The sequence below is a fragment of the Haliaeetus albicilla genome, chromosome 18 (genome assembly GCF_947461875.1).
Source record: "Haliaeetus albicilla chromosome 18, bHalAlb1.1, whole genome shotgun sequence".
In the NCBI taxonomy this organism is placed as follows: domain Eukaryota; kingdom Metazoa; phylum Chordata; class Aves; order Accipitriformes; family Accipitridae; genus Haliaeetus; species Haliaeetus albicilla.
The window spans coordinates 29021751-29035001 of NC_091500.1; the positions used below are offsets into that span (position 1 = coordinate 29021751).

At 39.7% G+C, this 13251-nt stretch overlaps 1 protein-coding gene across 6 annotated transcripts in view; it reads right to left on the reverse strand.

The window, feature by feature from the left end:
* Nucleotides 1-468: 468 nt before the first annotated feature.
* The window catches only part of DIP2B (disco interacting protein 2 homolog B), a 69333-nt gene continuing 56550 nt past the window's right edge, over nt 469-13251 (reverse strand). For 4 of the 6 annotated variants that reach the window (XM_069806210.1, XM_069806207.1, XM_069806206.1 and 1 more), the window contains 14 exons: nt 12955-13050; nt 12590-12713; nt 11422-11543; nt 10794-10905; nt 10212-10321; nt 9451-9581; nt 8697-8865; nt 7511-7681; nt 6920-6981; nt 6737-6794; nt 6042-6116; nt 5255-5432; nt 4941-5064; nt 469-4456 (listed from right to left, as the gene is read on the reverse strand). In XM_069806210.1, the coding sequence (XP_069662311.1) occupies nt 4204-4456; nt 4941-5064; nt 5255-5432; nt 6042-6116; nt 6737-6794; nt 6920-6981; nt 7511-7681; nt 8697-8865; nt 9451-9581; nt 10212-10321; nt 10794-10905; nt 11422-11543; nt 12590-12713; nt 12955-13050 (1785 nt within the window). In that variant the 3' untranslated portion in view covers nt 469-4203. Of the gene's footprint in view, nt 4457-4940; nt 5065-5254; nt 5433-6041; nt 6117-6736; nt 6795-6919; nt 6982-7510; nt 7682-8696; nt 8866-9450; nt 9582-10211; nt 10322-10793; nt 10906-11421; nt 11544-12589; nt 12714-12954; nt 13051-13251 lie in introns of those variants that run through there. The other 2 variants (XM_069806209.1, XR_011328656.1) reach the window with 2 other exon arrangements.

The following is a 13251-nucleotide window of genomic DNA, read 5'->3' on the forward strand; positions in this document are numbered from 1 at the left end:
ACCCCTCGCGTCTTGCTGGGAATTGCAAAGGTTTAAGAGTCTATACATCTGTCACTGAATTCCAGTTCAGAATGAAACACACCAGTCCTGAATCCTAACCAGAAACTGAATAAAGAATATTTAATACTACAGTTAAATCTTAACTATAGGTAGGTCATGCTTAAAACTGCATCTAATTCGTCCTCGGCAAGTGAGCTCAGTTACAACAACTGATTTCAAAAGCTAAATGGCCTACTGCTCTAGGTACAAGACAACTTCTATCCAGCCCTGGCAGAGCAGGGAGCTCAGCTCTTCACAGCTTCAGGTCTCATACATTTCTAGATACAAGTGACATAACATATTTGCAAAAATACTTACACGAGTTCTCCCTCTCACCAGGATAAATGCTAACCCATGTTTGCTTCCTTAATAAATAAATAAATAAATAAATCCTTTGGAGAAACAGCGGACAAAGAACTAAGCAAGCAATCAGGCATCAATATTTATTAACACAAGACAAAGGAAACACAATCAATGCGTTAATGGAACACTGTCCAGCCAGATGTTAAATTTAAAAATGAATATCTAATCTAATTTTAAATAAATAAAAACTTTATACATAATTACATAATGCTGAATTTGACAATGGTAAATAGGTTGACAGAAACTAAAGAAAAATTGCATCTAGGGCTAAAATTTATCTCGTTTTTACAACCTTATTTTTAGGACAGTTAGTATGACACATCTTAATTACATGTATTTAAATCAGAAATGCAGTGCAAATTTTAACAAAACAGGACTTGAAATTACCTGTACCCACATATTTTGCTTAGGGAATATTCATTGACAGTAAGACATACAAAATATTTTAGTTCAAAGTGTTAAGAATTCCTAGTTTTTTTAAGTTCCACTGCAGCTGTTAGCTTAGAATCTGATGGACAACAGTAGGAAATAATTTGCCTTCTGCAACTGGATACGCTGCAAAGTTAAACTGGCATGGAGAGTCTGCTTCTTGGGACTCAATGCTTGATTCAGCAGTTACGGAAAAGCATCCGACCCCAAACCTGAGCACGCAACATGAGTAGCCCTGCCAATTTTCTGAAGTTAAGTATCTCAGTTTGTTCTTGTATGGAAAGATACCAAGCAACCGTGGTAAAGCAAAACGGTCACATCTTTTGACAGCCTTCCCACGACACCCAAATAATCATTTATCAGTGACCCCAACCTCAAAGAGGCTAGCAATGAAAAATACTTAGCACTTAGTGCTGTACAGTTAGTTACCTCACAGGGATGTTGTAAGGATTAGATAATATCCTCATCTACAGAGGAAGAAACTGAAGGAGTGAAATGACCTGTGGAAGGCCTTGTGGCAAGTCATTAGCAGAGCTGGAGTTAGAAATCAGGGTTTCCAGATTCACAGCTCCATACTTCCTCCTCTCCAGTACATTGCTTTTCACTGTGCCAAACATGGACAAAAGCATTCAATAAAGTCAAAACTGGCCAGCTGCTATATGTCACTTACTGGTGATCAAGAATGGAATGTTATCTCATTCTATGGGCAGGACTGTAAACTTACAGTTCTCCAACACAGAGAAACGTAACATGCCAGAATAAAGATTAAGAGTACACAGTAAGCTTGCAAGATAAAACCCCAAACCATAAGAAACTATCAATACCTAGCCAAATAAAAACCAAGGAAAAAAAAAATTAAAATAATTCAGTATGCCATTCAAAAATGCCATTTCAGAAAGTCAATCTGTCACGTACTGGGAATCTTTGATCAAATTAATGCATGCATTTTTTATTTCCAAAAAATCACAAGTAAAAATAAAAGACAATCCTAGAACTGTAGTTAAAATCCACTTCAATGGACAAATAAAAGTATTTGGAAACAATTTAGCTAAAGCTTTAATTTGAGTAAGAAAAAGGTTGAGACCATCAGAATTTTTTTCTGAAATGGGCAATAAAGTGAAGCTGTACTGCAAATCACTTTGCTGTGCGAGAAAACATAAAAGATAAAGTGATGCATAACACATAATAACAAGACTTTGCTGGCTGAAGAGGGAGAACAACTTTTGTGCACTTTACGCCCTAAATAAGTTGCAGTACCAACTGTATTAGTCACAGTTACGCCTGTCACTTTCCTCACTTTGTGGCCAATTTGTTAAAATTAAATATATTAAAGACTTCATGCACAGGGATTTTAGGACACACATCTTAAGAAACCAGAGAGTATCCCCTACTGCTAACAGAGCAACCTTTCACACCCAGGCAACAGCACAATACCATGAAAATTTCATCTGTGGTGTTGTCTTACTACTGTGGTAGATACAAAAAAAGAAATTGTTCAAAAGTGTGCATCTGTAAACTGAAGCGTTTGCAAAGAACTCTTAAGTCTAGACTTGCCATAATAACTTCCAGTTTCTAATTCTATTCCCCCACCAAATGTTTTTCAAAAATATCACTCAGAACTTCATATCTAAATTTTAATACTCCTGTCTTCAGTGAAGAACTAACAGAATACATCAGGAGTTTTTCAAGGACAAAACTGGGGTTTGCTTACAGATACACTGGGTTCTGCTCTGATTACTGCCACAGGATCTTCAGAGTTCATACTATAAACCTTTTAAAAACTGTTGAATGAGGTAATCTGGAACACTTTAACAACAAGTTTCTTTATGCTGCATACCACATTTGACTCAAAAAAACCCTGTTGCAGTATCTGGTATCAGTTTTCATTGCTTCCAAAATCATGTTTTCTTAACATCCACAGGAATTTAATTGTTCTTATAAGATTAAGTATTAGAGGAAAGAAAGGTAATTTTGGGTCAAAGCTTAAACACCATCTCTCCCTCAGCCCGGTGTGCAATTGCTTCCTAACAGTAAGAGCTTATACCCACTACTCTAAGGCTTCTGTTTCTTTACATTTACTAAGGTGAAAACTGACACAGTATTTTGAAGGCTGGGATATTAATTTTCACAAAGTTATTTAACGATGTGTTTACCAGAATTGCTCTGTCTCATTTTTGTGCCTCCTCCTGTAAAAGAAAAATGGCATTCAGCTTAAAATCCAGAATGATCTAATTCCTTCTAGTCAATGCTTTGAGGAAAACTTGAGTTGTTGCCTCCCAGTTTACATTAAAGCCTATTACAGTATTTCTTGCTCTACCAAGAGGGAACTGAATGGAATGATGACTGAATTGCACAAACAGTGAATTTAACTGTGTGTCAATCTAAAGGAATTTTTTTTCCTTTTAAACACAAGGTGTCATAGAGGGTGGAGGCAGAGGCTGTCACTCAGGTGCATCATTTCAGTTACACATTTTGGACTTGCACTGCGATTTCTACCAAATTCCATGTTACTGCTCAAATTCAGCCTCTTTGAGAAAGATGTGCCCTAAAATCATAGGTTTCTACATGCTATGACACACTTCTGGCCAGCAATAAAAGACTACATACTGAAATAAGAAAACTTGTGAAAGATGTGTGTATCTCACATTAGTTGTCTAACCAAATGTGATTATGCTAAGGACCACAAAAGTTACTTGTCCTTAAACATTTCTACCTTCAGCTGTCATCATTATCCAAGTTAATTTTCTATCTAAGTGAATTATGTATAATAATATTTACATATTTAAAATATAGGCAAAATTCTTTTTAAATTCAAGAAATATCTATATGAATAAGTAACTCTTAGATTCCGTAAGTTATTGATTTGGTCATGGCACAATTTTAAATAAGTTGTGTGATCCCATGGAATGAATAGCTACAGTACAGATGCAAAGTACATTATATAGTAGGGAACTGCAGAACTCTGATGACCCTTTTCTTAATAGTTTATCATCTTAACTAAATAAACCCTCCCCTTATAGAATCCTAAAACAGTATTAGATAAAAATACAAATATGTACAACAGGTGAAAAAAGTAACACTACTGTAAAGGCCTTAGGAATTTTGAGGCTCACACACTTGTCAACTTTGCATTTTCTATAAAGCTAATATTTCAGTAAACTGTTACAAATGTTTTCCATTGTCTACCACATTTCCTTTTGTCCGTTGGTAGTTAACGTGATCTTAATACCACAGGGTGAGATGAAGGGAATATGGCAGCAATCTCAAACTTTATATCAAGTATTAGTAATTTTCACCAGCTTCATTTCTATCACCACCCTTTGTCATTTAGTGGTCCCGCAAAGTTTCTGAACATCACTTCCCCCATACACATTACATGTTATAGGCTACATATATGGGGTCTAACTGATCAGCTAGAAAACTGTCGCGGAGATGCATTCGTTGTTTCTCTCCTCTGGAATTGATAGGAATAACGCCAGGATCCACTACCACCACCACTCCCACAATTAGATAATGTTCTTCCAGGACCACGTTTGTAACTAGAGGAACTAAATCCAGGGCTTCCTGTTCACAGCCACACAGCTCCACAACAACCACGAGCAAGTTGGTCCATGTGAATACAGCACTAAAAAAAGAAAAAAAACAAACAAACCCAGGTTATTTTCACAAAAACAAAGATCCAAAGTTTACAATTCTTTATGCTTAGATGGAGTTTACCACCTGCTTTGGGCTGCATTTGCAAGCGACCTAACTCCAAGAAGACCTAGTCCCGACGTGTCAAAGATCGGTTCAAACATATCTCAGTACTACCTAGTGTGACATATGACCTAAATGCTGCTTTCACTGACTCAAATATAAATGGTTCTTTACACCACAAAGCAGGAAATCATCATTTCTATTTTGAATTAAAGCTTGTGAGAAAACATTGAGTCAGTCAGCCCAGTATTATTCTGATCTACAGATGGGAAATGAGGTGCATTACTTGCTGATGGTAACACAAAAAAGTATCTGAATTTGCCTATTTTTTTCTATTAAACCCTGCATCTTTGCATAAACATTGCTACGTTTCAGCTAGGTTAGGATGAATTCATTTTTCACAGCTGTTTTACCATTCAGCAATGCTTCTGTGCGTTCGAGATACAGAAGTCTCAATATCAATTGGATGGTAACGCAGTCCCCTCAGTTCCAAAGTTTCATCCAGTGCTCCAACAACATACAGTGCATCATGGCGCTCTAGAGAGGAGAGATGGGAAATGAAGTGTATGCATACTGTGAAAGCAGAAAATGGCAGACAAGAAATGGAATTTAGATAACACAAAGTGCCTCTTGTATCCAGACACATGGATCAGGACTTATTCGCTGCATAGTACGAAAGAAAACTCTTCATCTTCGTTTAAAAGATAATGACTAATTTCTGCCATACCTCCACTGGCAGCTGTGAGCTCTGTCCGACGAACAAAACCAAGGTATCCAGTCCGAGCCCAAAGTGTCTGAGCAGCATCACCAAAGCTTAGACGAGTGTTGAAATGGTCAGCTTGAAGGGTTTCATTGTCATAGATGGTATAGTAGCCGCTGGCCGTGTGTGGACTATTAACCCAAATCTGTACAGGAAGTGGAAAAACAGTCAGATCCACACACTGCAAAACCAGAGCATCTGTTGAGTATTAAAATGAAGCAGGTAATAAACTGTAATAAGAAGGTTCTCTTTTCATCTAAGATATTCCAGATCCAAACACTTTATGTTTTGCACTTAGCTCAAACCTCCAAATATCCTATAGAATCTTAAAAATGCATTTTGCAGATCTACTCTAATAACTGTAAGCTGAGGATTAACCGAGTAAATAAACTGCGGATTTTTATAACATATGAAGTCCAAAAATTAATAATAATCTATCAACACAGATCAAATATACTGGTGTGTAATCAAGATAAGGAAAGCAAAATGTAAATTAGATTATTTGGAAGCTAGTTATGCAAGATTTAGAGTGGAGTAAGCCTTCCTTTCTAGTAGGCTTTCTTTTTCTTTAAACTTGACAGTAAAATAACACACCCAAATTCTGAACACTCCAGCAAGAATTCAGCTTAAAAAGGCCTGCAAGTATTACCACTCACAAACTGTCACCCAGCAACTTACATAATCAAACCGAGAGAATATAGCTCAAGAAGCAGACAACAGGAGAAGCTACCCAAATACCGAAATCTGTGCTTACCTCTCCAAGATGAGAATCTCCAAGAGGCCCTTTTGTCTCAGGATTAACAATGACTACTTTGACTCCAGGTAAAATCTAAAGATCACAAGAAAGAATATGTAATCCGTATATGAATTATCTTCATGCACAACTGAAATACAAAGGCTGTTCATTTACCTCCGGAAAGGCATGATTTCACCCATAGAAATTACAAACAGGTATAAAACATGCTAGGACGTGTACACTGAAGTACGCTAACTGTATGAATGTATTTTGTGACTCAAACCACATAAGCAAGGCTTTCTTAGGCTTGTAAATGTTGACAGACCTCGACTTTGAAGAATTCAATGTTAAAAACTACTGGGAAACATCTTTTTTGTTAATCCATTTAAAGAAGGGAGTAAGAACTACAGTAAATCTCAGACGCATGCTCATTTCAAGGATATGACAGCAGACACTTTTGATATGGTTCATTTACTGTAAACAGAACCAATTCTCCCAATTGTTTCAGCAAAACATGCTCCTAAATCAACAGGTGCTTTATTATAAATGAAACTAACTTTCCAGAGGAACAGTGTAACCAACTGTCACCTCTTCCCATGCCGTGCCACAAGACTACCTTTCCTAGCTACGCATCTACATCATAAGGGGCATAAAAAAAGCGCCTGGTCATCAGATGCTGTGTGCCATGCCTCTAGGTAGTAACATGAAATTACCTTCCCAGATTCTGAAAGTAGCAGGCTTTGTGGAGCTCCCCTTTCCACTAGACGTACTCTGAAGGTAAAGAAAACATTGTCAGGAAAAAAAAGAGCTGAAATCTACTGAGAGGTGTGATAGCTCAGTACCATTACAACATCTTATATAGAGTTATTAAAGAAGTTTAAGTAAACTTACTGTACCTGTCATGTCTCAAGGATTTCAGATCTACATACACCGTGGTGGGATCAGGCCCAGATGTTCCCTGAAGGGTTAACATTTTAAAAACAAAATTAACATATCTACAGAAGTCAGGGTAATTTCTGCCTGAGCTCATAAATGTTTCCAGGAGTTTCTTACTGGCAGCAAGATTTATATTCACATTTCCCCACATTTGCAGTCGCACTAAGGAAACACTTCAGTAAACAGGCTATTTTCTCTCTAAGCCGAGTGTAACACCAGTGTGGGATGCATCTTTGGGGAGGGGAGAGCTGCTATGGAGACAGCCCAGGCACTCTCAGCTATCAGCCCTGGGGCAACTAGTGCAACTAGTCATTGTTTACATGGAAATAAACAGTTCTCTAATGTCATGTTTCAGTTGTTTTGAGCATCTGTGATAGAATCTGGCAGTTGAAAACAAAAGAAGCTGCTTAAATCTTGTGCCAGCTGTTCTCTACAAAGCAGATGTTGGGCAGAAGCGTGTGCAGATTAGGAAGCTTGCTGATTCAGAATACGACTGAATCTGGAAATCCGATGCTAGTGACACCACCTGCACTAGAAAGCACTCACGTTACCTGTAAACAGATAGCAACGTTGACTCTTGATCCAAAGGTGGTGCTTACAGCACGAGGCGACAGGCCAATGTCTTTGAAGAGCTTGGAGAAGGAATGAGTGAGAGAAACTCGTGGCCGTTCCTCTGCAACTACCACACAAGTCCGGACACAGGACAGATTAATTCCTCGTGCCTGTCAAAACCACAAATGAGTGCAAAGGCCTGTATGTGTTAATTACCTCTGCCACACTGCACCAAGATCTGGCCCCTCACAAGAAGTGACATTTGCTTTTTATCCCTGGAAATTACTTGGGAAATGCAGGACAAACCCTGTTCTTTTGTTCAAGTTATTTCCTCTTTTCACCTTCTGTGTGTAATTATAAAATGTGTCTGACCAGAGCCTAGAAATACTGCTACAACAAAATATGCATTAACAGTGCTTCTTCCTCTGCTACAGAACATAGCATCACATGCTTCTGCAGTGCTTTTCAGCTAAGATTACATCTGTTATTCACTATTTATATAGATGGAAAGCAAACCAAGTGAGAGTAAAGTCATTTACTGGGATTACACTGAGTCTTCAACAAAACTGGGACCAGAATCCATTATTATTTCTAGACATGATCATAAATGCACTGAACAGCACTAGCCAGTTGTTCAAATCTGTGCATTATGCTGTTTAACTGGTGACACACCCCAAAGCAGACACCTTCAGAACTCTATGCCACCAACAGAACAAGACTGATCCTTAATCTCACAGATTGAGTACACTATTTCAGTAAACCCCATGCAAAAAGCCACCTCAAGCGTTTTATTGTAGCTATTTTTTTTCCTTCCTCTCATCTCCAAGGAGAAAACACCTCTATTTAGCAAATTGCCTAACATGTGTGCTTTACATCATGTGCTGGTCTGAGCCTTCACTGCAGACTGTTATATAAGCAATTCTTCTGCATAGCATTCTGCTGCTGGCATCCTCTCCTCAGGGTTTGCCCAGCAGTCCCTGACACTCACTGGCAACGTGCTACCTACACCCTACTCAATTTCCTTCCTTTTAATTTCCTAGGGCTGCAAACATTTTTTGTTGCTTTTACTTTTTGAGCAAGCTGTGGACTGGAGACTTGTGCAATAGGAAAACTGCTGTATTTAACAATCATATTGCTTTGCTTTACTACCATTATGTAACATAATGTTCAGGAAACATTTCTTACCTTTAACATTTCAACTTGGTTTCCAAGTCCCTTTGTGCACAGTTCCATGACTGAATAGGAACAGAAAGTGTCCCTTATTTTATACTGGCTGACAGTAGATAACCAGAGAAAAAGATTGGATTCCAGCTCCATAGGAGGAATTAATATTGACTGGTGTCCAGAATACACACTGTGAAGAACATTAAGGAAGAAAATATTTTTGTGTAGCATGTAGTTATCTTTAAATTAATATTTACTGTATTTTTGTGTTACATTCCTGCTAGGCCAAAAGCAGGTTGTGGGACTGCATCTGAGGCAAACTGATAATAGCTCCAATGCCCACCTTCTGTAGCAACATTGTTTTAAAAATACAGCTTACTGTACAAGAATAACAATTTATACACACAGAAATGTGCACACACACTGTCAGAGTGAAGGAAGAGAACTGGCTCAACCACACAGTTTACAGAATGAAAACTCCCTTACTGCAACATATAATCAAGGAAGAAAGGCAAGAGAAACGTTTTGGAGCCAGTAATATTTGGCAGCACAAAAACGCATAATCAAGATAGGATAACATCTTGCTAATCTGCAGGAAAAGGGAACATATTATTGTCAGTTCAATGACCAATTCTCCCCTTACAGAAAAACAGTCATTTTGGTAATGTCAACATAATCTGTCTGTAATTACACCAGATAAAAGATGTGGACTGCCATTTCCCATTTATAACCAGCCAAGAGTTAATCTTTTCCTTTTTCCCCTCAAAAGTCATACCTGCAAAGGCACCAGAGCACAAAACCTAGTCCACAATAGGGGTCAAGACAAATTGCAATCTGCCGAGAGGAGTAGAGCTCACATTGAAGCTTGATTGCCCGGCAAAGGCCACTCACTGCTGCGTGGGACATCTGCAACACAAGAGACAGAGAAACTGTGCTGAAATTCAAGGACATCAAAATAGGACTTCTCAAGACAGGTGGATAAGAATAAAGACAGGTTTGCCTTCGTAACACTTCTCCAGAAACTATGTTTTCTCTTCCCTTATCTTCCATAGCAGAGGCAGAGCATTGCAGAACCCTCTGAGCCACAGTAAACCAGAAATAGTGATATCAACAGCTAATGATTAAAAGCTTTAGGCATCTCAGACTCTAAACACAGCTGGTCATTAATGACAGTCTAAGGTTTTCATTTTTTAGTTTCTTATCCTCCTCTTTGTCAACTGCATTCCTGTTCTGCTTTTGGTGGGAGGAAAGCAGAAGCTCACAGCTATGCTACTCGCATTGCTTACTGCTCTCCTAACCGGCAGCTCTCCAGTGGGAGGCAGCAGCAGAATTCCTGATGCCCACTGTGGAGGCCTGTCTTCCTAGCCACACGGCATTGTCTGCAGCAAATCCATACCTCAGAAGAAAAGCGTGGTCTTCATTTAAGCTACAAGAGCCAGCTATGGTGGAGGTGGAGGTCAAGGGGAGAGGTGGTTCAGAATAGCAGCAAAAGACAAGACACCGAAAAACCCACCTTCTGAAAACATTTTACTGTACCTTTACTCCTGTAAGCATGCCTGTTGTGGAAACACTAAAATCTAGATATGCTAACATTTCAGGCGTAGGTGGCTTATAGATCTGAGACAGCCGCTTCCTGGGCAAGTCATCTGTACAAGAAAGGAACAAACATGGTTAATTTTTGATTACTGAACTGGTATTTGAAAGGAGAACACAAGTTTCAAAAAGCCCGAGATGGACCATAACGTTTTCTATTAAGTCTCTTTCAAAAAGAGACAGACTACTATATGACAAGACTCTTGCTAAAGTTCCCATGTAGAAAGTTATTTATTCTCAAGAAAAGGGAGAAAAGACGAACTTGCTCTTGTCTTAAGGAAATTAACAGTTGTCTGTAACATGGCTTTTCAGTAAAATTACTTTCCACATGTAGCCCAACAAATGCCGAAGAGATGTCAGTAAACAAGCTCAGACCTAGCTTATATCTTGGATAGTTTTTCTGAATATTCAAACAAATTCTTAAGAGCCATTCAGTTAGCATCTGAAATGTGGGACAGTCCCTTTGGAAGCCAATGGTAACCCCTACGCAGAACTTCAAAAAGTCTTTTAGCCCATGGACCACACCTGTGTCAATGATGGTTGGCCAGGTTTTCACATCTACAGCAGCAGCTGCCTCTCTGGATTTCAGTAGTCTCATCAAGGTCTGGGTTGTGAGAATACAGGCAGCTTTGCTGACCTAAAAAGATAAATACTTACCAAAAAAAAAGAAAGACAAAAGCATGTCCCAGTGGCACTGTCATTGCAAGATTTGATGTTCAGAGAGTGTATTTTACCATCTGTAGCCAGCTTCCCCCAGCAAAATTGCATTCATTTTTTTGGCTTTTGCAACACACTGCTCTCTACTCTTCCTTCACTAAAACCCCAATGCAGACTAAAGTGCAAATAACCATGTCGGGACTTTTCGAGCAGGTGAGAACATTACACAGTCTCCATCTAGCTTTTCCCGCCATGGTCCCTTCCTGGTTACTGGGCTTGGAAAGTAACTAATAGCAGGATTTGCACTTGCCCAGCAGTAAGGAGCGTCAGTGCAAAATTTTAGGCGGTAACACCGCACGCTAGTATCTCTCAGAAACCACCCGTTTTGTAGCAATTCGTCTTGCCACATAAAGACAGGTGGCTCTTGCATTTTATGAACAAAGCCACTGTCCTTCAGTTATAAGATGTGCTTCTCAGCTACAGCCCCGTTACTCACTTCCACGATCATTCGCACAGTGGGCAGCGTAGCAGCGAGGCTCTGAGCATGAGGTGGTCTCACGGTCACAGGGATGCAGCCAGCATACAAACAGCCATAGAATGCGGTGATTAGCTCAATGCCTGCAAGGACACAATAGGCTGTAGTGTAGGACACTGGTGGATGGACACCTTGGTAACACCAGCCTTTCCCCCCCCAAGTACTTTTTCGCCAAGCATTGGTTACAATTTCCGTTAGAGGAAAGTACACACACTAGTCACTTCCACAGCACAGATGTGCAACATAAGCAGTCCAAACACCGCGGGGAGAACAACAAGGAAGCTAAGAAAGCTTGGGATAGGGGACTGGGAAAGTAGAGGAGACCGACCACACAGAAAACCGTATCCATCTTACAGGAAAAGAACGTCCCAAGTGCCAAATGACTCAAAAGTCAGTCAGGACAAGCAGAATTGACTGGTAGGGCAAGAAGTACACACGCCAGAGAACATCTCTCACTAGCAGTGAGCATCTTACACAGGCCAAGTGATAAAGCTGTGTGCTACTGGCCACAGTAGGCAAGACTGCACTTCCCACTGTTCCCAGTCTACTGCTGTAGAAAAGGCACTCAACAGTCTCAGAGAAAGTGCCCATTTTCTGCACAGCTGAAGGCAATGGCACCAGTTTCTACCAGAAGCCACCCTGCCATTTCTCATAGCAAACTACATGCTCTCCCTGGATGAAAAGCTGCCAACTGGCAACGTGACTTCGGACAAACAAGATCTGCGTAGACCAGGAGCTGAGGAGTCTCTGGGAGGGTGACTAGCACAGTTCTCAAGCACATGCAGTGCGGTCACAAGTTTCTAATAACCTTGTAGTGAACATATCATACCAGAGGATCTTTGATAACCACAGAAGTCTTTGATGACACAGCAAGATCTAGTCAGCAGTAAGAAGGTACAAATTGGCTTTTCCAAAACTCTAGAGAAACAAAGTTTGAGTCCTGATACTGCAATTGCAAGACATTAGGACAGCCCTCTCCGGAGTCAAAACTAGATCAGTGAGTTATGCAGTCCTTAAGGCATTGCTGTTTCAATGATCTCTCCTATACTTGCAGATCTCAATGAGATTTCAAAGACAGACCATGCTGCATTTGTACAGTGGGATGCAGTCATTATTAAAACTTGCTTACCAGGAGGATAAAGAAGCACCACATTGTCTCCTGCATTGAGATGTCCTTTGTCACACAGAACTGATGCAATTCTCTCAGCCTTTTTGTGCAACTGAAGGCAGGTGGCTGTGCACACAGTGGTTCCCTTGAAAGGAGACAAAAATGTTCTAAACAGGGCCTGGCACAACACACGTGTCAGTAAAAGGGCCGCTGTAAAAAAAAAAAACAAAAACCCAAACAAAAAAAACCCCCAACTTGCTTGCTAGCATCAGTCTATAGCTACTAGTTATCTATACCTATAGGCTGCTGGCATTCATTGAGCCAATTATCCACTACAATATCAAAAAGATAAGAGATGGAGTTAGATCTGCTCTAGAAAATTCTACCTTCCAGGGAGTCAGTTCAGGTCTTCTTGCACCAGAACCTTGCCAGAATATACTCAACAGGGATACACCATTAAATGATACAGGAACCAGTGGGACCTACAAACACGCTCAGTTTTAAAATGAAGCATTGAACCATGACAGTCAATTAGATGAAGTGACCTATAGGTTCAAAGGTTCAAATTTTAAGTTACAAATCTATGGGCAAAATCCAATACAGAGACTAAATAGAGGACACTGGAGTGGGCAAAAGATTTTAAAGACAGTCTCAAACTTGCGCTGAATAACATGCTGTGGACC